At 39.6% G+C, this 22,615-nt stretch overlaps 1 protein-coding gene across 2 annotated transcripts in view; it reads left to right on the top strand.

The window, feature by feature from the left end:
• Positions 1–22,615, top strand: part of LOC121705589 (collagen alpha-1(XI) chain-like) — a 126,957-nt gene that overhangs the window by 89,054 nt on the left and 15,288 nt on the right. For both annotated transcript variants that reach the window (XM_042086647.1, XM_042086648.1), the window contains exons 39-58: positions 1,754–1,861; positions 2,544–2,633; positions 2,772–2,825; positions 5,073–5,180; positions 5,341–5,448; positions 5,572–5,625; positions 8,734–8,787; positions 9,056–9,163; positions 11,155–11,208; positions 11,344–11,397; positions 11,513–11,566; positions 14,106–14,159; positions 14,969–15,076; positions 15,173–15,226; positions 17,992–18,045; positions 18,217–18,270; positions 19,189–19,242; positions 22,217–22,324; positions 22,404–22,457; positions 22,548–22,601. In XM_042086647.1, coding sequence (XP_041942581.1) covers positions 1,754–1,861; positions 2,544–2,633; positions 2,772–2,825; positions 5,073–5,180; positions 5,341–5,448; positions 5,572–5,625; positions 8,734–8,787; positions 9,056–9,163; positions 11,155–11,208; positions 11,344–11,397; positions 11,513–11,566; positions 14,106–14,159; positions 14,969–15,076; positions 15,173–15,226; positions 17,992–18,045; positions 18,217–18,270; positions 19,189–19,242; positions 22,217–22,324; positions 22,404–22,457; positions 22,548–22,601 — 1,440 coding nt within the window. The remainder of the gene's footprint in view (positions 1–1,753; positions 1,862–2,543; positions 2,634–2,771; positions 2,826–5,072; positions 5,181–5,340; positions 5,449–5,571; positions 5,626–8,733; positions 8,788–9,055; positions 9,164–11,154; positions 11,209–11,343; positions 11,398–11,512; positions 11,567–14,105; positions 14,160–14,968; positions 15,077–15,172; positions 15,227–17,991; positions 18,046–18,216; positions 18,271–19,188; positions 19,243–22,216; positions 22,325–22,403; positions 22,458–22,547; positions 22,602–22,615) is intronic.

The following is a 22,615-nucleotide window of genomic DNA, read 5'->3' on the forward strand; positions in this document are numbered from 1 at the left end:
GCAGTAATATTTTTTTTGCCAAGAGCAGGAGTTCACAAGTTGTCAAATGAACTCTGCACACCCACCGGTGTGTCAATGAAAAAAATAGGTGTGATCAGCAGAGGCGGACAGAGTACACAGCTTCATTACTTCAGTAAAAGTACAGATACCCTTTGCTAAATTTTACTCAAGTACAAGTAAAAGTACAACAGTCAGATGTCTACTTAAGTAAAAGTACTGAAGTACTTGTTTTTAAAAGTACTTGAGTATGAAGAGTACAAGAGTAGCCTACATTTTCTAAATATTGCATTACTACAGCCACAGTGCTTACATTTATGTACAGAATCGTCCTACATGGTGTTGCCAGGGATGGGCAGTATTTCTAATACATGTATTTAAAATACGTACAGTATTTCAAATACAAAATGCTATTTTGTAATTGAAACACTTGAAGCGAAAACTATCATTTTAACTTGTTCAGAAAATTTAAATAGTCTGGCGAGGTGGGGCCATTCCCGGGATGGACCTGCTGCGTCTTCTTCCATTGTTTCGTCCATAGTTTCGTCTCTTATCTAAATCTGACCATGGAGTTGACTTTGGCGGAAAGCTGAAGGGGATTGCTAATAGGCTGTCCCAATCAGTGGCGCCTGCACAATCCAATCACGTTTGAGAGGGAAACAACAAATTGAGGGTTTCCGAGATTTTTCTTTTTTCCTTTTTTTTTAGAAGAAGTAACGGGTACTCACGGTTATAGATAGAAATGTAGTGGAGTAAAGAGTACAATATTTGCCTCTCAAATGTACTTGAGTAAAGTCATGAGTACTCCCCAAAAATGATACACGAGTAAAGTACAGATCCCTCAAAATTGTACTCAAGTACTGTACTCAAGTAAATGTACTCCGTTACTGTCCGGCTCTGGTGATCAGGCACATGATCAAAAATTGCATTTTTAAGGCTACTAAAAATGATAAAGCCAATGATCAAGAAAAACTTTGTCTAAAGTGGAAGGCGCATGTAATCCACAGTTATTTTGAAGGCACGCTGTCACAAAATGTAACAATTGGCGAAACCTTAGCAATGAGTGCCAGGCAACAGACTGGTGTTCTTGAAAGAATGTTCTTAGGATTTTATTCAGTTATTCAAATATTATTGGGGTAAGTGTTGCTTTTTTCAGGCTATGTTTTTCAATTGTAACCCCTTGTCAGTCAACAGTGAAAGTAAATAACTAAGTGTAAGACTTAATTTTGTTGTTGCCTATGACTTTGTGTCAGAATACCAATATGCAGGCGAGTCGTTGCCTGGGACTCATCACTAAGGGCTGTTTACATTTCATGACGGGGCGCCCTCAAAATAGCTGTGCTTCTATGCGCTTTTTGCTTTAGATCAGGGTTTTCTTGGTCAGTGGCGTAATGATTTTTAGTGGGTGTAATGCGCCTGACCACACCTATTTTTTTTAATTGACTCACCCGTGTGGGGCAATGTTCAATTGAACTGGAGTGCATGACAAAAGATCCATCACTGCCTTGGGTGTAAGATAGAAATAAGACATGTGTCGCTCTCTGTGTGAGATAGGGCCCAAGAACAACCCCATTTAAACTATGCCTCTGGCATGAGATGATTTTTAAGGCTGTTAAAAAGCGAAAGTGAATTCAGCCCTAAACGTTTATGACTCCAGACTTTGTGTTTAGATTGTTAAAATAGGGCCTTATATGTTATGGATAAAAATTGATTGAAACAGCTTTCAATGTAACCATAAACCAACTTGTGCTTTCAGGGTTCCACTGGAGAGACAGGGCCTGTTGGTGAAAGGGGGCATCCTGGATCTCCTGGACCTCCAGGTGAACACGGTCTACCAGGGGCAGCTGGAAAAGAGGGTGGAAAGGTACAACATATAACTTAATTTGTACACCAATCCATCACTATATCTTAAAAACAGTTATTACACACAGTTGATAAAATGCCAATACCAAGCTTTAATCCTGGAGCAATAGATAGATTGATTGTTTTATATAGTCAGATGCAAGTCATTGGGCATTAAACAGTAGTACTTAATAGTATAATGAAGATGGTCGCCAGTGGGGGGACTTGCTCATAAGGACTTTGATACGAGAAGCACTTCTAGACTGACAAATCAGTGGGAAAATGAACTTAGATACAGCCAGGCAGATCCAGACTAGGGAAATAAAGCTGGATGAGCTCATGGATAAAAAGATCTGCTAAATTCCACTCACTTTTTATTTACTGTAGAATTTCTACCAATCAACATGTTTCTCTAGGAGCATGAAAAGAAGGGATGTTGTTGTAGTAGTTGTTTATCGTGCTCAAGCCTATGCCCCTAGGCAAATTCTGTAAAAACTAAAAAGGAATTGCTCTCAATTTCTTTGATAGGTTTTCTGTATGGTGAGGAGGGATAGTTTTTCGCTAACTGCAGATATCATTTCAGGTTCTACCATTTTTGGGGGAAATGTTCCTGTTTTCGAAATGGGCTCTGTCCAAGGTTTTATCTATTCAATGTATTTATCTATTAAAAATCTATTCATTTTTTTATTATTTTTTTACCTCAGGGAGATCCAGGTCCTCACGGAGGAAGTGGGAAGGTTGGACCTTCTGGACTGAAAGGATTCTCTGGGCAGAGGGGCCTTTCCGGTGCAGGAGTAAGATCTACTTAAACTAACACCTTTTTACAATCATATTAAAATTGTGATTAACAGCAATGAAAGCTTTAAGTGAATGCCATTTAGGCGAAGTAATGTGCCACTGTATTCTGTGTTTCGTTCCTTAATTTTCCGTAGGGAATAGCTGGTTTGAAGGGAGGCGAAGGTCCACAAGGTCCATCTGGCGTTGTTGTAAGCATTCATGATTTCTAAATGAGCAATGATTTCTAAACAATTAAGGTTTGACATCATTTCACACCACAAAAAGAGTTGTTACACATATTCTGTGAATCATTCATAGTACCTCAGAATGAGGATGGATTTAATATTTTGGCTATCAGGAAAATGCAGAACATGATCCTCCACCTTAACCATGAATTAGATTTTGTAAAACATGTATCAGACTTCAGATCATTGGTTTCTACGCATCAAATTAACCTGTAAATCAAGTGCATTACTCAAACAAAACATGTGCTAGGTCTATTTATAAAGACATAACAGGTGTTGAAATTCATGATTTTAAAATACACTGTTGAAGAGAAGGTACATCAAATTGCATGATCAAGCAGCAACATTCTATTCTAAACAATGAAGCCAGCACGGAAGTTCAAAAACCTGCAGTACATCAGTTGTCCACCAGGGGTTTCAAGAGTGAGCTAATGGGCCCTATCATGACAGTCAAAAGCGCATCTTCACTCGTCAAAAGCTTATTCAAATTTAGTAGGATGTCCAGTCCTAATCCCAACGAAATTGGGAGGGGTTTCGTTATCAAACGTCTAGCGCATGGCGCAACAAGGTGTTCCTAGGTTTTTTAATCAGTCATATGGGTGTGTTTGGGGCGTAACATCATTTAAACCAATGAGAATGACATATGTCATTCCCTTTAACGGCGCAAAGCGCGATGTCAAATAAATAATTTGGTGAGGAACAGCAGAGAATGTGAATGATAATTATGGCTAGAAAGTTTGTTCATTCAGGAGTCTACACAATTGTAGTGGTTGATGGCCTCACAGTGAAGTAGTAATTGCTGGATGCACTGCATGCCAGTGAACTTTAGAGTATGCAAACAATATTCATGGCCATCTTCTTGGCAAGTGCCGTGTGATTTTTTTCTTCTCTATTAATCAATATCACAGTTTAACTTTTGCTATTTCAAGATGACATAGAATGGAAAACTGTTTTTATTTGACTTTGATGAATAAGAAGAGTTCAGCCTTCATTTCAAAAACCTAAATTATTTGTTCATTTTATAGCAAGACTTCATCAGCTTGTTTTTCAGAACAGTTTCCAGCAAGTTCCCATTCAAAAGTCTCTTGCATTGAAGTACAGTTATCCTAATAGAACCCAAATTTGGTTCATAGAGAGAATTGTAGATAAACCTTATTGGATGAAACATCATGGTACATGAAACATCATGGTATCTTGGTGATCTGAAACGGATGGTCAGAGGCGCAAAGCTTAAAGACATTAAGGGCGTGTCCAGTCCACATTCGGCGCATTTGAAGGAATCTGCTTACACGCCAGACCTTGTATGGAACACAGAGATTCCACTAAACCTTGCTTTACTAAAACTTGTTTGTGTCTAGCAGAGTATAGCCTACATGCATCTGCACTCGCCTATTATATTGAACTCATAGACAAAGTGAAACTAACTTCACCATGGTTTCATAGTCAACGACAAAACAGTTCTACCCAGTTATTTATTTTCACAAGGGGTTACCGAAAATATAGCCTGAAAAAAGTAACACTTACATAGACTATGTCAATTATATTACAAGGGTCAATGTCCCTGTACGCTACCACAAACCTAAAAGGGAGGCCTTGCACTCTGCTCTGGATAATATGGGCATCGATCCCGCTACCTCTCGCATACAAACTGTTCTAAGCCAATCAGTGTCTGTTAAATAAATTAATTGGGATATACACCATGTGGCTAGAAAAACAACATATAAAAAAAGCTCTTTTTTGTGAATTTCCACTGTCTCTACTTAAAGGAACCATATCTAAGATTGTGGCCAAAACTGGTACTGCAATCACTTTCAAATTACTGTAGAGTGGTATCTCCTCCCCCTCCCCCTGACTCGAGGTTGACAACCCGGATGCTGAAACACTACTGACTTTGTGATTAGTAGATAGGTGGAGGGTGGCGCATCAGGCCAAAACACAACATGACATGACAAGACAAAACACAACATCAGTTGAGGGCTGCAACCTCACTTTTTAAATGACAATATCCTGGCCGGACTACTGTTATCAGTGATAAAAGTATTTGAAATGAACATGATTTCTTAATGTCTAGTGTCATATCAGGGCCATGTTATGATTAATTGAAATACATTTCTTATGGTTCCTTTAAATATGAAATATTAAATATATGCAACTTTCAGATGGGCTTATAGTTCACATACAATTTTTTATTTGAATTTTTTTCAAAAACAGGGATTACTGGGCGAACGAGGGGCAGCTGGTCCAGGAGGGCCCATTGGCCTCACAGGGCGTACAGGCCCTCAAGGACCGCCAGGTCCAGCTGGAGAAAAGGGTGGGCCAGTAAGTTCACCTGCTCTGATGACTGCATAATTAATGTGTTGCCTGTGAATGGTAACCATGGTAACCATTAGCAACTCATCCGTTGGTGAACTACTTACTGTACTACTAACAGTTCTTCCAATGTCAGAAATTTAAACATGGTATGTTTTACTTTGATAAGGGTGAGAAAGGTCCTATTGGCCCTGCAGGACGCGATGGAATACAGGGTCCAGTTGGTCTGCCAGGACCTGCTGGCCCTCAAGGACCACCTGGAGAAGATGGAGACAGGGTGATGTTTCTTATTTAGTATTATGAAATAAATATGGAAAGACCTACAATGTAACTAAATAATTGTATTCCATTGTGAGAAAAAAGGTCATTAATCATGCATACTTTTTTTGTCCTGTGCCAGGGAGAGGTTGGTGGACCAGGTCAAAAAGGAGGCAAGGGGGAAAAGGGAGAGCATGTGAGTGTTTATTTTTGTTAATTATTCTACCTTTTTAAACCGGGAGACTAGTATGGGAAGAGGGAACAGGGGGAACATTGCCTGTGCTGGGTGCATGCCATGTTAATTTCATTAATCAAGGAATCACTTTAACATTCCCAGATGAAATAGATCAGCTCTTACAGTAATGGACTTATTCAATTGGTACTAGCACCTGTTGCTAGCTCACCACTTGACAGATCATGAGTGGTGTTTAATCACTGCACAGGTACACACTGCACTAGATCTTCAGGTTTCTGTAACATTAAGGCACTTGATATTGGAATAGGGCATTTTTCCCTCATTACAGAAACGTTTAGACAGAGAAATTACTCAAGACAATATGTTGAGTTTTTGGGAGGCTAGTCCTGTAGCTAGCTGTAGAACAGGGAACATCATGAGGATGGTTAGGAGGTGCCTCTACTAGGGTTGCCAACCGTTCCGTAAAATACGAAATCGTCCCGTATTTGCAAGGAAAAAGATGTGTTCCGTATTGAACTGATACGGAACGCATTTTGTTCCGTATTATTGAGAATCAACTCGTGCAAATCCATGACAGATCAGTATTATAAGTTAGACTATGAACCAAAAATACACAATTTGTATGAAATAAAGGGAAACTTTGCTGCTGTCATTTATCCCTCTCAGTTAGTCTGTCATCACTATCCCAACAGAGAATGCACTTTTCGTTTGAGCCACTGCGAGTCACGTAGCGTGAGATGACATGTCTTGTCATCAGTTTTACAGTGCATCTTTGCAAGATAAACAAATAGGCTAGCCTACTTGCTGCAGAATAGCCAAAAAAAAGCCAGAAATAAAATAAGGCTTCACCAAATTCAGAGCTTCTGGAGCTGCTTGTGATGTTCAATATATTTTTTTCTATGACAGCATATCCGCCAGTTCAGTTTTCAGAGTTATTTGGTTTAAGTATAATAGGCTACAAACAGTTATTTCTTTATCAAGTGTTTTTGCATCGAAATGATTCTTGTTTTGCACCATTTTAGTAAATAATAGCTCACAATTTTGTAAAATGATGCACTATTTAGTACAATAATACATACATAATTTCAATACCCCCCCCCCCCCCACACACACACACACTAACTGAAGTGGATTATCGAAACCCCCCCCCCCCCCCCCGTTCCGTATTTTCATTTCAGAAAGTTGGCAACCCTAGCCTCTACCCAACTATGATCACCATATTAAAAGTACAGCAAGTCAATGAATGGTAGCAGCAACACAATCTATTACATTAGGGGTTCATATTAGATGCTGACAAGATTTACTAGAAAGGAGTGAAAGTAAGAATAAATACTGAATATATTATTACATGGAAGAAGTTGTTAATGTTAAAGATTTTTAAGATAACGTCTATAGCGGTGCATTGAATCTGGAGGGGCGAAATTTGTACAAATCATCTGGAAGGGCAAATAACACTAACAAGCATTGGGATGTTTTATTACGTTGTGCCTGCCAGTGGTTGGCAGTCGAGTGAGAGAAGGGTAAGCAAGATGCCCTCTGGCAGAGAGATCGCTCAGGACTTGAGACTGGTCTCGAAACTCTGTGAGGGATCTGCCACTGCCAGAAGTCCAGTGAGCTGCTGCTGAGCTCTCTTGCTAGCTGCCTTTCCAGTCAGTCACTCTGTCTCAAATGGCGTACTCCTGCACTTACAATACAATACCTAATTTGAGTGTGTGAGGGCGTTCACACTGAAAATTACAACAACATGAAGTGTACTGCTAGTCCCCTGATGGTGCACTCATAACGGCTAAAAATCTGAGTGTGGAATACTTAACGGACGGCATCTTGGCTACATAGCGGAAGGGGAGAGAGCATTTTCAAACTTGTGGAAGTCGCTGTTGAGAAAGCTGACACAGCAGCAGTGGAGAACACACTTTACAGAGGTATAAGCAAGTTATAACATATACTGTTCATGTTTTGATACAGTAAGACCATGTCACTGTTGAATAAAGGACACCAATAAATGTATATTTAAATGTTGCAATCGTCATTTCCGTTAAGTGTTGGTGTTCAATATGAGACGACACTATTTTGTTAAAATGAACGCACTCCGCCAGTAAGCACAAGGTGCACAAAGGTCACTGCATGGTAGTCATGGAAGTGGAAGGCATGGGCTTGATCAAGTCCACTAATAAAGTAAACTTTTGGTTATGGGATGGTTATGGGATTTTGCAGATGCCTTTGTCAAAAGCGACACACAAATACAAAAACAACATAATATTAAAATGTAACAGGGAACAGAACTTAAGAAGAATAATAGTGGTTTTGTAAGCCCACTAATAAAATCCTTAAGTTATACCATCGGTGATCAACACTGTCCTCACGTCATTCATGTCAGATGTTTAGCAAATAGCCAAACATGCTAAGCAACTTGGCTACAAACAACTGTTAATTGTTTTACCTATTTAGACACACACAGTGTAATTACCTGCAAAAAATAACTTAAAAGTAGAAGTAATAACATGGGTAACAAGTAATAATAACATAAAAATACCTTGTTTTTACCTTAGTTGATCCAGCAGTTTCTCTTTCGGGTGACGTGAAGATGTGCTTCCCCCTGTTTCTCCTCCAGCTGAAGGAGATAACTCTTGATTTTTCTTTCACTTAGTAAAAGAAATTTGTGCCACAACCAACCAATCATATCTCCAGAAAGCCTATCATGTCACATTTATGAGGTCGGTTGGCCTAAATGTCATCGGTACTGGGGTACTACAGAAAATAGAATGGCCTGTCTGCAGAGCATGAGAGATCTGTCACTATCAGAAGTCCATCAAGCAAGTTGACTTTCCAGTATCTGATGTCAAAGATTGCTCAGGATTTCAGACTGACCTGTGCTTTCAAAGCTCTCCAGACGGCCAGAATAGCTACCTGGTTGGTCCGTTCAAGGACTCCATGCTGTGCACTATATACACTAGACTAGAGAGTCACCATCATTGCCCATGAACATTCAACGAAAATGTATGATCACTTCAGCCACAGACATTTTCTTTGCTTTAAGCCCTGAAATGGTCTGTAAAGCACTTTCAGTTGCATTTGTGCTCTTTACTTACTTACTACTTGTTTTTTTAGGGTCCTCCTGGCTCAGCAGGTCTCCTTGGTGTAGTTGGAGCACCGGGTCCAGCTGTGAGTATGCAGTATGAAAGCTACAGTTTTACTTGTTACAGTATTTTGGTGAATGACAAATAATAATAAAAAAAATGGTGCAGCTCATTTTTCTTTTATTATTTACTTAGATGAGTTGCGGTAAATGGCAGTCATTTTTAATGTGGGGAACATTATGGAGGACTCATGACTCGAGAATGTGATAAAATGAAGGACTATGGACATATTGGTGGAATGCTAGCAAATAGTAGATACCCATGATATTTATCATTGATCATATGTATTCCAGGGTAGTGATGGCGAACCCGGACCAAGGGGTCAGCAGGGCATGTTTGGCCAGAAAGGAGATGAAGGATCACGAGGATTTCCGGGCCTTCCAGGTCCTGTCGGATTACAGGTAACAGTCCTAATTTACATGTTTATTCTGTACTGAATTATGTAAGGAATAATGTATAGAACGCCGGTCATTATCGGAAAATAAGTCCCGACAGGGCGAACAGGACTTGTTTCTTCAGTTCTTGTTTCGTCCTGAAGGGACTTATTTTCCGATAATGACCGGCGTTCTATACATTATCCCGCTTATTATACGGCTACTTGCCAAAACGAAAAAATAAACACGTATTGTCTCTTTACATTTATTTGCTACTGTTTCGTCGTGGCTTTTGCTGAGAAGCAAATAGTTCGCAACACACGCTGAACTTGAATCAAACATTCTTTAGAACACAGCTGACCAACCATATGCTTTCACTTTTGAATGAAGTTCCATCGCACGAAGTGACCGGACTACTTGCGTAGTGATATGAAAGACTTAAATCAGAAGCACAAAACCCATTGCCATTGACAGCTGTAATTATATGTTTGCAGCGGTAATTACATGAAAATAATTTACCGTAGAACGTTGAGAAATCCCATTCAAGTCAATGGAGCGTTCTACTAGCATTGTGAAGAGCCGTATAATAAACAGACATATATTACACACACCTGCTGTACACACATCCTCATATGCATTTGTATACCCACAAGTGTTTCCATTAAAAATGTACATATATACATGACTTCGCTGTAATTGGCCTCCATCTTTAGGCATCTTTCTGGTGTATAGCAAGATTGCTGATTGCTATGGCTCCATCTTATTGATTTAGATTGATATGGGTGCTCACATGGTGGGGGCATAACAAATTAGAGCAGTTGTGTGGAAACCATGCACTTTTCTAATTGGCCCATGTTCTATGACCATTTCCTTTCTACTGTATGGCCATTACAGTCAGGGAACGGAACAGACCACTTAGAAAAACCTTGTACATCCCCTAGTCACAATGAAATAAATTATTTTGAAAGCCAACAAGAAAATATGGTTTCCTGTGGCGTGACTTCTCTAACTGGGATATGCAAGCTGTCATGGTTTTGTCATGGTTGACAAGCTTACACTCACTTCAAAAGAGTGAGCCCCAGGACTACTTTCCATTGAAAAAGTAATGAATGTGCTTGCTGTCTTACTGAAAAAAAAAAAGACAAAACGATCAGACAGGCCACCTGTTCCACAGTCAGACAGTAAAACAATGTCATCACTACTACCACCTAGACCAGGGGTCTCCAACCTTTTAGGGAATGAGGGCTACTGTACCTCAAATGATATAGAGAGCTACTCATTTCAAACAAACAGACCCTCACCCCTTTTTGCGAGGGTAATCCTCCTAAATAATATGTGTTTTTTACATTTAAATGATCAATATTATGTAGGCCTATAAGCCTTTATATATTAAACAACTGTATTGTTATCTGATACTTCAATATCGATATAACCCTACCAACATTTACTGTCTATGCGTGCAAGCAGCGTGTATGCGCTCCACTTCCGTTCTTGTTTAAAGAATGAATGGGAAAGGGATCCAGAGCCAAAGGCTAAAATTTAACCCAGCTACAATTTGTAAGGTATCACCAATATCAAGTTAATGTTAGAGATTAATGGCTACATCCATTCTTAAAATGGTTCTGGTCTACAGTGAAATATCTATTAAAAACTTCACAATGGAGGATGTTTTTAGAGCGTGATCTACAGGCGACTTGTTGCCTATTGTTAGAAGGTGCGCTGCAGGCGTCTCATAGGCGTCTCGCGGGCACCGTGTTGGAGACCCCTGACGTAGACACAGTTTTACTAAACTGTAACATTTGTTATAATTGACCAAAAGAGAAGAAACTGTTATGCACTTTAAACCATCCACATGTCTCAATACAATTCAATAGTTAATGTCTAACTGCTTTTTGAAGCAGGTATTCAATAATTTGAAAAAAACATCCCGTGAAATATTACCATGTTTTCTCGATCTGTTATGTTAAATATTTTATTAACCATATTTGATATATGCATGGTCACTGTAATCATTATAGGGTCTACCTGGGCCACCAGGAGAAAAGGGAGAGAATGGGGACGTTGGTCCAATGGTAAGATTGTGGTGTCAGTAATTTAACAATTGTAATTTAACAATTTTATGTTCAGTAAGATAGTCTTATACATTGTTAGTGTTCCTTCAGTTTTTTTTTCATTCATCTGTTCTTCTGTATTGTGATTTTTACTAGGGTCCACCAGGTCCACCTGGTCCAAGAGGTCCCCAGGGTCCCAGCGGAGCTGATGTATGTGTTGCTGTTTGTCTCACATGTCATACCATTTTGCTCACATTGTTTTTTTTTTAAATGTTATTATTGGCCTTACATTGGTTGCACGTTATTAAGCAATGCACCTTCACAGGGTGCACCTGGACCCCAAGGAGGTATTGGTCCAATGGGGGGCAATGGAGAGAAGGTGTGTACTGTCATATTTACTTGCAGAGTAATTCATATGAGGAAAGTATATTATTTTTAACTGGAAGCAAAATACAGTGTAGTAAACTAATTTGCTTGCAAACTGGTTTCCTTGATTATGGACTTTTTTTCTGCTCCTTAAAGGGAAATTCAAAACAACCTGGGGTCTATTTGCGGTTGATAATGGGTTCAAAATTATGTTTTGAGCTAGACCGCTGTTTGCTTTAGCAACAAAATGGTTTTTACATGGCATAAACATAAACATGGCATGTCAAAATAAATCGCTATTTTCAAACCAGTGATACATTTTAAAATAGCCTTACACTTGGATGGTAGTGTCCATAGGGTTCTTACTGATAATCTGAAGTATTGCAAACTTTGTAAAATGTACAGAGAGGCTTTACAAGGAGGGTTTCGAAAGGCAACACATTGCCTTACTTCTGTTCCGGTAGCGTCAAATCAGTGGGTGTGTTCAACTTCTTCCAGCATTGTGCAGATCTGGCTGAATGTGATGTATGTTTGTATTGTAAGATTCAGTCATATCTGCGTAGTCTGTTGAGAATAAGATGGACTATCTCAGCAAGGATAAGTTTCCAGAGAGACATCAGGGACTGCAACATATGCTTTGTGGAGACATGGCTAATTCCACTTGTACCGGACTGTGCAGTCACTCTAGCGGAGTTCTCTTCTGTTACCTGGACCGATAGGATGGAGGAGTCTGGCAAGTCCAAAGGCAGAGGAGTCTGCCTCATGACGAACAACAAGTGGTGTGACCCAAAGACCGTTACTGTTCTCTCTGGGGCCTACTAAGGGCCTTCCTAAAAGGAATAGGTAGCACTGGATAGTATATGCATTGTATTTAGTGCAAGAATGATTCTGAAATGGGCACACTGTAGAGCCCTGGATTTTTGTGTAGACACAACAGTTGATTCATATGTTCAGGGTTGCTTGATTGTATTGGGTTGCTTAATTGTATGCACATTTCTATTTGGTGCAAGAATTATTCTGACATGCCGAAATAGTCAATCAAAACGATCAAACTTCAAAGTGGCTTTGTGCTGACAGTTAAGTAAAAAATCAGTAAATAAAACAGTTTTAACAAACTTAAAAGTGGCCATTGACAGCAAAGATTTAACACATTTTTAGATTTTTGTGCAGAAACAACAATTCACATGTCCACATGTTCAGATTTCAAAGCCCTTCTTTGAGCTGTAATGATATCTCTAGCAGTAGAGAATACCCTTTCTGTGGCTACCCTTGTACCTGCCTGGTGCTTCCTCCACCAACTGAGTGGATCCTCATTAAGAGCTAATGGCTTTGTATTTCTTGATTTCATCTAGTGCCTGCTTATGTAGTGACATAGGTGAGTTCTGTGGAAGAAGAAGAAGCAGTTTTTTCCTTTTCTTGTTCTGGTACATCGTTCTGGGTCTTCTGTAAACAAAATATAAAATTACATTATAAACAAGCCCACATGACATTAATACACAAGGTTAGTCACAGCTATAAACTGTAGTAGAACTACTTTTGTATCACACAGGAAAACAGATTTGCATAAATTAAATGATTCTTACCTGAGAATGGGTAATTACCCAAGAAGGGTAATGCTTTAAAGCATGAATCTAGTGCAGAAGCCATGCACAGAAAGGATCTGTCGCTCATGTATCGCTTCCTAAGATCCCCACACAGCGTTTCTAACATATCACAAGCACTGTTCCATCTCGTAGTTACATCTGTCACATGCTTGTGTTCAGGGAGGTTAAGTAGCTTTTGCTTTTCATTCAAAGCATGGCTTGCAACTGTGCTTTTCCTGAAAAATGCCACAGTGCTGCGAATTCTTCCCAGTAGACGAGAAACAGTGGGCAACTTGAGTGCACGTTAAGCGGCCAAATTCAAACAGTGAGCAAACTTTGCCAACTGGGCCGCGATTGCCATATTGGAGGCATTATCTGTCACCAACACAGGATCCTTGTCAAGCAACCCCCATTCATCCACCACGTCTTGTAGCAAGTCTGCAATGTTCGACCCCGTGTGTCTCTGGAACATAGCTCTGGTCTGTAGAACATGCGAGACCATCTCCCAGTTTGGAGAAATATGATGACATATTTGCATATGGCTGGGTTGCTCTCGATGTATAGACATCACATGTAATGGCAACTCTGTTAGCAAAGAAGATTGCTTGGTAACGTTTTTGTTCACTTCTGCATTCAACTGAATACTCAGCTTTCTCCCCAACCGATCACAGGTAGTCAGGTGTGCTAATGCTAATGCTTTATTCCACTTACTCTAGGTATAGGAATGAAGGGATGAACCCATTAAAATGTTGGTGCTAATATGATATTTATGCTTATGTACATCTTTCTTTAACAGAGATGCTGCATTTTTCAAATTTTTCCTTGATTTCTAAGTATAGGAATAATGCATGAATCTTTGTAAATGATCTGTCACCCTGTCCAATGCCCCATCCCTTTCCTAAGTTCTGTTGAAATCAGTAGTTGTTGAGTAATCCTGTTTCAGTGCTAATTCTTTACCACTGCCTCCAGGGAGAGACTGGTGAAGCTGGAAACCCTGGACCTTCTGGAGAGACTGGAATACCAGTATGTGGATACTTATCTAAATATGGTCTAGAACACGGGTGGGCAAACATTTTGGCTCAGTGGCCACATTAGGTTTTTAAAAAAGGACAGGCAGGGCACAAGTAGAATAGACAAAAAAAAATAAACTAGCAAAGGCCTAAATTATATGTGAAATCTATTTCTTAAAGAATAAAGGGAAACATACTGTATTACCATTAAGTGTTTGATTCTATTTTAATAACAACAGTGCTGCTGAACACCCTTTTTTGGCCAGTGCATCAAAGTTTGGTATCATTTAGTTCATAGGACAGAGCTCAAAGTGTTCATCAGTGAGCTGGGCTCTGTGGCGTGCTTTGTTGATCAGGCCGGGCCAGATTAAACTGCATAACGGATTGCATGTGGCCTGTGGGCCTTAATTTACCAACCTTTGATCTAGAAAGTCATCAAAAATGAGTGAGCCAAGGAAGGGATAACCATGGCAGACTATTTGTTGCCACAAAAGAATTCTGGGGAAATTTCAGTTAAAGAGTGATCAATTATTTGTTTCAGGTTAACGCTACGTCTTGCTAGTTGGATTGACCATCCTGTCAATGTCCTCCTTCTCTAGTGTATAGCGTTAAGCACAGCCGCCTTGTAGAAGCCACTGTCAAAATGGTATTATCACTAATTGCTGTGGAGTATTTATTCATTACATTCTTAAATAAAATTCAGAAGAAAATCATTAATGTTTTATATTGGTTAAGGTATTTGATTGCTTAGTTTTATTTTATTGAGCATTGAGTGGCAGTTGAGTTTAAATAAAATGTAACAGCAATTTCTGACATTTGCAGGGGCTCAGGGGTGAAATAGGAGAGAAAGGAGAAGCAGGTGCACCCGGACCTGCTGGACCCCCCGGTTTGCGGGGACCATCAGGAGATGATGGTCCAAAAGGAAATGCTGTGTGTAAATTTCAACCATAACCCAATCTCAATTTATTCTTCATGTGTAATTCTTATTACTAAGTGCTATTTATGTTTGCAATTCATTCCACACAGGGTCCTTCTGGCTTCCCTGGAGATCCAGGTCCCCCTGGGGAACCTGGTGTTGCTGTAAGTTTTACAATTTTTAAACAAAATTAAACTTTTTTTCCATTAAAGTTTACTATAGTTGCAATGCATGGTACACTAATGACTGCCTATGTGGTGTTCCACATAAAAAACTCTCATTAAATCTCTCAACTTGTTTACAAACATTGGAGTAGCTAAATTTAAGTCTACATGCTGTGCAATTTACAAAGCATGGTTTGAGTTAAGCAGCAAGTGTGGCTTACAAATAAATTAAACCTTTTGCACTGAATTTATTCTACTACTATTACTACTACTACTACTACTACTGCTACTACTACTACTACCACTACTACTAATAATAATGACAATAATAATAATAATAATAATAATAGTCTTAAAATAACTTCACGGTGATTGCATACGTGTAGCCACGGGCGGGCCTGGATGGGCCTAGGCCCGTCTACTTGACAGTCTTGTCCCATTAGAGGGCTTTTCTTAATTTACGTTCTCCATCTAAAAAAGACGCGCAAGTCAACACTCCGCTGAGAGCTCAAGAATCAGTCAAATCGCGAACAGCCGGCAACTCCGTTCGTCAGGTGTGATGAAATGCGTTCATATTCCACTTTTTATGTCATAAACGTAGCATGCCTATGGAAAGGCTTTGCAGTAGGATTGTCCTATGGTCAATGTGATGCTTCAATTTGTGTTTTAATGCGACGCACCGATGCTGGGTTCATGCAGTTTTGCGCAAGTTTAAAATGTTTAGCCGACTGTAATTTATTGCGTAATTTTACTCTTTTGTCTACATTTTCCACTTTTCATGTCATGAATGTAACATGCCTATGATAAGGCTTTGCAGTTGTCCAATATGGTCAATCTATTGCCTCAATTGTGTTCCATGTGACGCACCGAAGCTACATTCATGCATTGTTTTGCTCCAGTTGAAAATGTTTCTGCGTAATTTGTCAGCTGTGATCAAGTGCGTTCAATAAATTCCACTTTTCTGTCATAAATATAACATGCCTATGATTAACATTTGTATGGTGTAGGCCTATCTATTCTAGGCCTACACCATACAACTTCACACCGGGCTCGGATGCGACACTGTGCCAATGGGCCCTATACCCTCATCATTTACCGTGGCACTTAAATGCATTGTTTTCGTTACAATTTTCTCACCTGGTGCGCGTTCCCCGTCGCCATAGATGGCACACACACGCTTAAAATGATTATTTGATGGTCATGTTTAACATAGCCTTATAGCTTGACATTATTTCTATACCTGAGATTAGCCTACCTCAGGGGCATCACCAAGAGTTGAAAACATTTAAAGCTTATCCTAAAAGTTAGCGGGGGTCTGGGGGTGTTACCCCCGGAAAAAATGTGTAAGTACTGTTAAATAAATGCACGATTTCTGCGCACTTTTAGTCAGTGAATATGGCCTTCACTATGCCTAAAACAGCCACGTCAGTGGCACGCTGAGGTCCTTTTCATCTGCTGATACAGTAACATGCTACACAATGCTATACAACACTGCTATCCTGCTCCTTTCCTGGATCAATAGTGGAGGGATAATCGGGAGAGACAGGAGTATTCCCGGTGGGCCGGTGGCGTTTTGGGGCCGGGCCCAGGCTGATTAACCTGACTTTCGCCAGATGAATTTCGTTCCGCTTAACTCCGCTTAGCTTCACTCACATCCATCTGGGACCTCTTCCGTTGAGAGTGATTTCTGCACCAGATTTTATGGTAGAGCCAATCAGGATGCAGGGCGGGAGTTTCATAGATGTGACATAGCGTAGAAGCGACTGTGAGACTGTTATCAGCGTCACAGGTTGGCTTCGATGTGAGTGGTTGAAGTAGCACGTCAATAGATGACGGACAAGTGGCTTATTCAATCATATGCAAGCATTTTTTGATTAGGCCCAGCCTTCTGAAGCAACACTCCAATGGATTGTTCCCAGATGGATGAGTGGAGCTAGGCGGAACGAAATTCATCTGGGGAGAGTCAGGTTACAGGCTGATAACTCTTAGCTAAAAAGCGCATGATATGCTATTTGAATTTTCTTTGCTATGCCCTGCACTGTGCAACTCCTTTCGTTTTCAGGATGTTTATTACATCCATAACCATAAGTCTTTCTTCAGTGATTAGCAAGCTACCAGAAGCCTACAATCATATGAGACCTGTGCGCGCTCTCTCTCCCGTGCGCATGAAAACTGTGCACGTGTTGTAGATTTGTTTCAGCCTTTCTACCTGATTTCCATTGATATTTAGGGTGTATATCAACTGTATTGACTGGAATGACTGAAGAATTTGTGATATTGTTTGGCATGTTAATATGTTTCTGATTGGTTCATAAACTTCCACAGCAACAAAGAGGAATTACTAAAGAATTTGTGGTATTGGTTGGTAGTTTGTATCAAAAATACTTGTTGGTGCCCTCATCAAGGGTTTTGCATTTTTGCTGATTTGATCATAAACAGCTACAGCAACGAAGAGGATTAACCAAAGAATTTGTTGGTATTTGTTAGTAGAGAACCCATCATGAGTGTGGAAAGGGGTGAGTCTGGGAGGCTAGATACCATTGTTGAGCTTTCTGGAGGTGTCGTGGGACTAATTCAGTGAAACACCGGAGGAGGATCAATATAAGACTAATGCTATAGTGGTGTCAGTCAGTGCAGTAGGTTATCTGTGTGCAAGCTGTAGCCTCATAAGGTAAAAACCTAGGCCTTAATGAACAAACTTTCTCTATCAATTCAGTGAACAAAGACTATGTTTAAAAGAATGTTCAAAATTATTGTTTTTACAGGGACTGGATGGTTTGTCAGGAGACAAGGGAGATGATGGAGAAGCAGGCCAACCTGTGAGTTATCTTTAATGATGTTTATAATCCATCAGAAATATTGCATTATGCAGAACCATGTCATATGAAGTATGGGAGCATTATACTTTTCTAGTCTAAAAATGGATACTGTAACAATTATTTTTTTTAGTCACTGGAATTAAAATATTAAGATGTTTCAACTAATTTTAGGGACCCCCTGGTCCATCGGGTGAAGCTGGTCCCCCAGGGACTCCAGGCAAAAGGGTAAGTGCATAAAACAATGGTCAGAGAAAACCCATTTATACTTCTAAAATAATTGTAGGAAGCCATAACCACACTCAAACACTGTAAATGTAATGCTTTATTTGCTATACCCTTATGTCACGTGAACATTTTCTGCATGAAAAGGAGGCTTTGATGGTAAATCCGCTGTCACACTACATTCACTTAGTGTCTGCTTTGACTGTCTCAGAATAGGACATAGCCTCAATTCAGTATGTCACAATTGTACCATGGTGGACATTCATAAAAAGTCCTACGATTTATTCAAAGTTTATCACAGACACTGTTTGATGATGCATCCATAACTTACAGAACAAGATAACATGGGACATTAAATAATGGCTTTCCCAATAGTTAGACATTTTGTTGGTCCTTGTAGGTCTACAAATGATATAGGATTTTTTTTTAAATGTCTTACTTTGTTTAAAAGAAGGAAATGACTGGGTAAACATCATGCAAGGTTAGCAGGTGTGACAACTATCTGTCCTGTTGTTATGAAGATGAGGTAAATGGTGCTTCAAGATGCATAGCAGAAAAGGTCGGGTATAGAAATAGGGGTATAAAAAATTATTTAAAGAAAAACTATAATATCTAATAAAAATAGAAAACTCCTACTGAACTGAACTAGACCAACTGACCAATAGCTACAACTGAGAAGGTACTGCAGCCCAAGGGAGAAATAAGCAGCTTGTATGAAACCATGTTGATGAAAGCCAGAATCAAGTTATATTTGATGTTTGCTAGAAGCATTAGAGAAACATATTTTGCCTGAAAGTAAAGCTTCACATCCTTACTATAAAATATTGTAATGGCACCATCTTGGAACTATTGAGTTTTGGAGCTGTACAAGAGTCTCCTTTGTGTGTGAAGGTGATTAATTTACATTGTTTTGCTCCATAGGGGCCTGCAGGACCTGCGGGTAAACTGGGAAAGCAAGGAGAGAAGGGATCAAAGGTATTTTTATCCAGAGCATCTCTATGCATTTAATTACTTTTCATTACTGGAGTTAATCTCAATTTTACCACTTATTTAAGGTGCTCTAAGCGAGGCCGCACGTTTTTTAGGCCAATACATTTTATGTCACTTACTGTAAACATCACCTAACCAACCGCTAGCTGTCTGTGTCCTGAATACACTGTAAAAAAACACGATCTCTGTGGACAGCCCAGGCTCAAAAAACGGCAACAAAAACAACCTGGGCAAACCTAACCCATCCTGCATGCAGCCTTTTAGCCACTATTGGCTCCCAGGCTTTAAAAATAGAAATTAATCAAATGTGTTTTACAATTTTTAAAAAAAATAATATTATAATAGTAAAATATTTGTACAACTAGGGTAAGCTTTATGACATCTTTACGTTAGGGCCTATTAACTTGTGAAAATATGTAGCCTGTAGCCTGTGCCGTATAAAATGTGTAAAAAGACATATGTTCATTTGAACGTGTCACATGTGACATCCTTGTGTCCCTTTAAATCTGCCGTGGCTTGAGTGGGCAAGCAAGTGATGGTGTCAAACTCCCCAAAACGTTGTGGAGTAAAACAGGTCAATTTAATAATTATTTAAATGTTTGGACAGATTTGTTTGCCTTCACCACCACTTCGACTGAATTACCGGCGGGATGTCTTACCTGCAGCGAGAGGACATGCAAAATAAAGGCTACAGATATCCATGCGGGCAAAGTGCATATATCCATGCAGGCAAATGCCATGCCATGCAACATTGTGAAAGTTAAAGTTGCCCAGTGATTTAGAAATTTTCCCTTGCTACATTTCGCTAACTTGGATGAAAATCGGGTTTGTAGTTTTGTGTGATCCTCAGCGAAACAAGGAAATCAAAATGGAACATTGCATTTGGACACTGAGCAAAAATGTCAAGGTCATTCATTACATGCTTACATAGCCAGCAGCAAGATCCGTATAAGAATTGTATTGTTATGATTATTATTACGATTGTTAGCCTGTTATATTGTAGAGCAACAGTCTGAGCAAGGTAAAAGGGAATTTGGAATGAGAACCATCAGGGGCAGAGTGGGGCACTAAAATCCACCGGGAAAATTCTGACGGCATTTTTGTCATTTTTTTATTTGTGATGAAAGTTCTGTAACGCCTGAATAAGACAAAAATGAATTAAGATAAAAAATTAAGGCTAGCCTACACAAAAATCAGCATGGGAGAGATGAGTGTGCAGGGTAACCATGAATGACATATAGACAGTGAGCTAGTGGTATAAATATTGGTTGGACTTCCCAAAGATTAAAGTGTAGATCTCGGAGATTTTCGTGGAAAATTCTTAATGCATCTATCAGGTCGATGGCCGCGTACGACTCACGGCCGCAATAAAAGCTCTATGGGCCGGCCCGCACCGCGCAGACTCATCAGCCGGCCGATGTTTTTGGGCGAATTTTAGTTGAGATTTAATATGAGCTTTGCCACTCACCCACAGAGCTTTGACTGGTGAAGAACTCTAAGTAATTATGCAGATCATAAAATACTATAAATTAACAAAATATTTAACGTTTATGAATTCAAAATATGAAATAAAAACATATCACAAGCCATAATTTTCCGTGTGTGTGGAGGGTCGGGCAGAGACTATTATCACCATTGATGTGAATGATCACACAGTATTAAATATTACTGATGGCGTCAAGGTGGTGGGGGCCCCTAATCAAATCAGTACGGTCATTCTTTAATTAATTAAAGTTAGGCGCACCAGTGCAACCAATGCAAAAATGTAGTCTGGAGCCCTGATTTATATATTTTTCGGATGCGTTTATCCAAAGCGACTTACAACAATAGAATAACATTTAAGCTATTAACATTTAGCATTTTACAGTTTAAGCTAAAGAGCTACAGTTGTAGCATTAGCATAACATTTAAGTTATTGACATTTATGCAATTTTACATTTAAGACATAACATTTCAGGTACAGTGCAGAAGAGACTAGGAATTGCCACGGCATCTGTCAATACTAGTACTAGATGATAGGCGTGCCTACATACAAGTATAGTAGGAGGAGAAATGGTAGATGAGGAGGTAGAGGAGAGGAGGGGGAAGTGGAGAGGAAGGAGGTAAAGGGAAGAGTGTAGTAAGTGTGTATTAGGTGTGTGAGTTTGTCAGAAGCGTTAGGAGAGAAGGTTTTCTTGAAATGTGAAACTAGTAGCACCAATTGGCTGGACTGCTGTTGATTTAGGTCAGTCACTTAAAAGGGTGGGGGGCATTTATGTAACCACTTATTTTTAATTAGTTAAAGGAGCGATTTGTAGGAATGTTACCGAAACCAAAACACCCAGACGCGAGCCTCTTCTGGGTTGCCAGATGTAATGCAGACTTAGCTAACGTTAGTTGACCTGCAGCTGCTTTAACGTTTCTCCAACCATGACCCAGCTACACATTACGGAAACAGTGAAAACAAAAAATAGCTCTCTAACCAACACATTTAACCTTTAAGTTAGCGATGCAGAAGTTTAGCCTAGGCTACCTGTCGTGGAGAAATATGGCTATTATAGAATTAATTGTTCAAAACAAACAAACTTTCCAAGAGATTCCGCCTTGTAACTCATTTTTTTCACGGGTTTTACGGGTTATAGGAATATTGTCAAATAAGCCATCGCTTCAATTCATCGTGTTTCCTTACTCTCTGACGACATATGGTGATAATTTTTGTAATGGTTACAATTTATTTTCCATTATTTCCTACATATTGGTCCTTTAACATTTGTAGAAATCTGCTTTAACTTTGACATTAAAGAGAGGGTTTTTTGTGAATTATTGTAAAAAGGGCAAAAATGATTTTCTGCATGTCTGCCTAAGCTCTTTCAGGGCATAGCGTCACAAAGGCCAACCGTTCCACCACTTGTTTCAATGAAAAAAATAGGGAGGGAAAATAACAATAACACATAAACAACATTATTTTTTGTCTGTTAAGGGTGAAGCTGGTCCTGAGGGACACGTTGGAAAAATAGGCCCAGTTGGTCCCCAGGGCCCACCAGGGAAGCCTGGTGCAGAGGGCCTTCGCGGTATCCCTGGCTCTGTGGTAAGAAAAGAAGCCGTCTTCACCACTTTAACTAAAATTCAAATAGATGGTGAGTGTCATGAAAGTATACCATTTCCAGGGTGAACAAGGACTCCCTGGTGCTTCTGGTAAAGATGGACCCCCAGGACCAATGGTAAGGTTCCTGTCTTGTAAGTTACTTTCAAGTGGTTAAATATCACTTCAATCATATTTCATACTTTTTCCATCCTCTTGTTCCATCAAGGGCCCCCCTGGCCTCCCCGGTTTGCGAGGTGATCCAGGTTTAAAAGGAGAAAAGGTAAAATGCAATGC

The sequence above is a fragment of the Alosa sapidissima genome, chromosome 3, assembly GCF_018492685.1.
Source record: "Alosa sapidissima isolate fAloSap1 chromosome 3, fAloSap1.pri, whole genome shotgun sequence".
Taxonomy (NCBI): Eukaryota; Metazoa; Chordata; class Actinopteri; order Clupeiformes; family Clupeidae; genus Alosa; species Alosa sapidissima.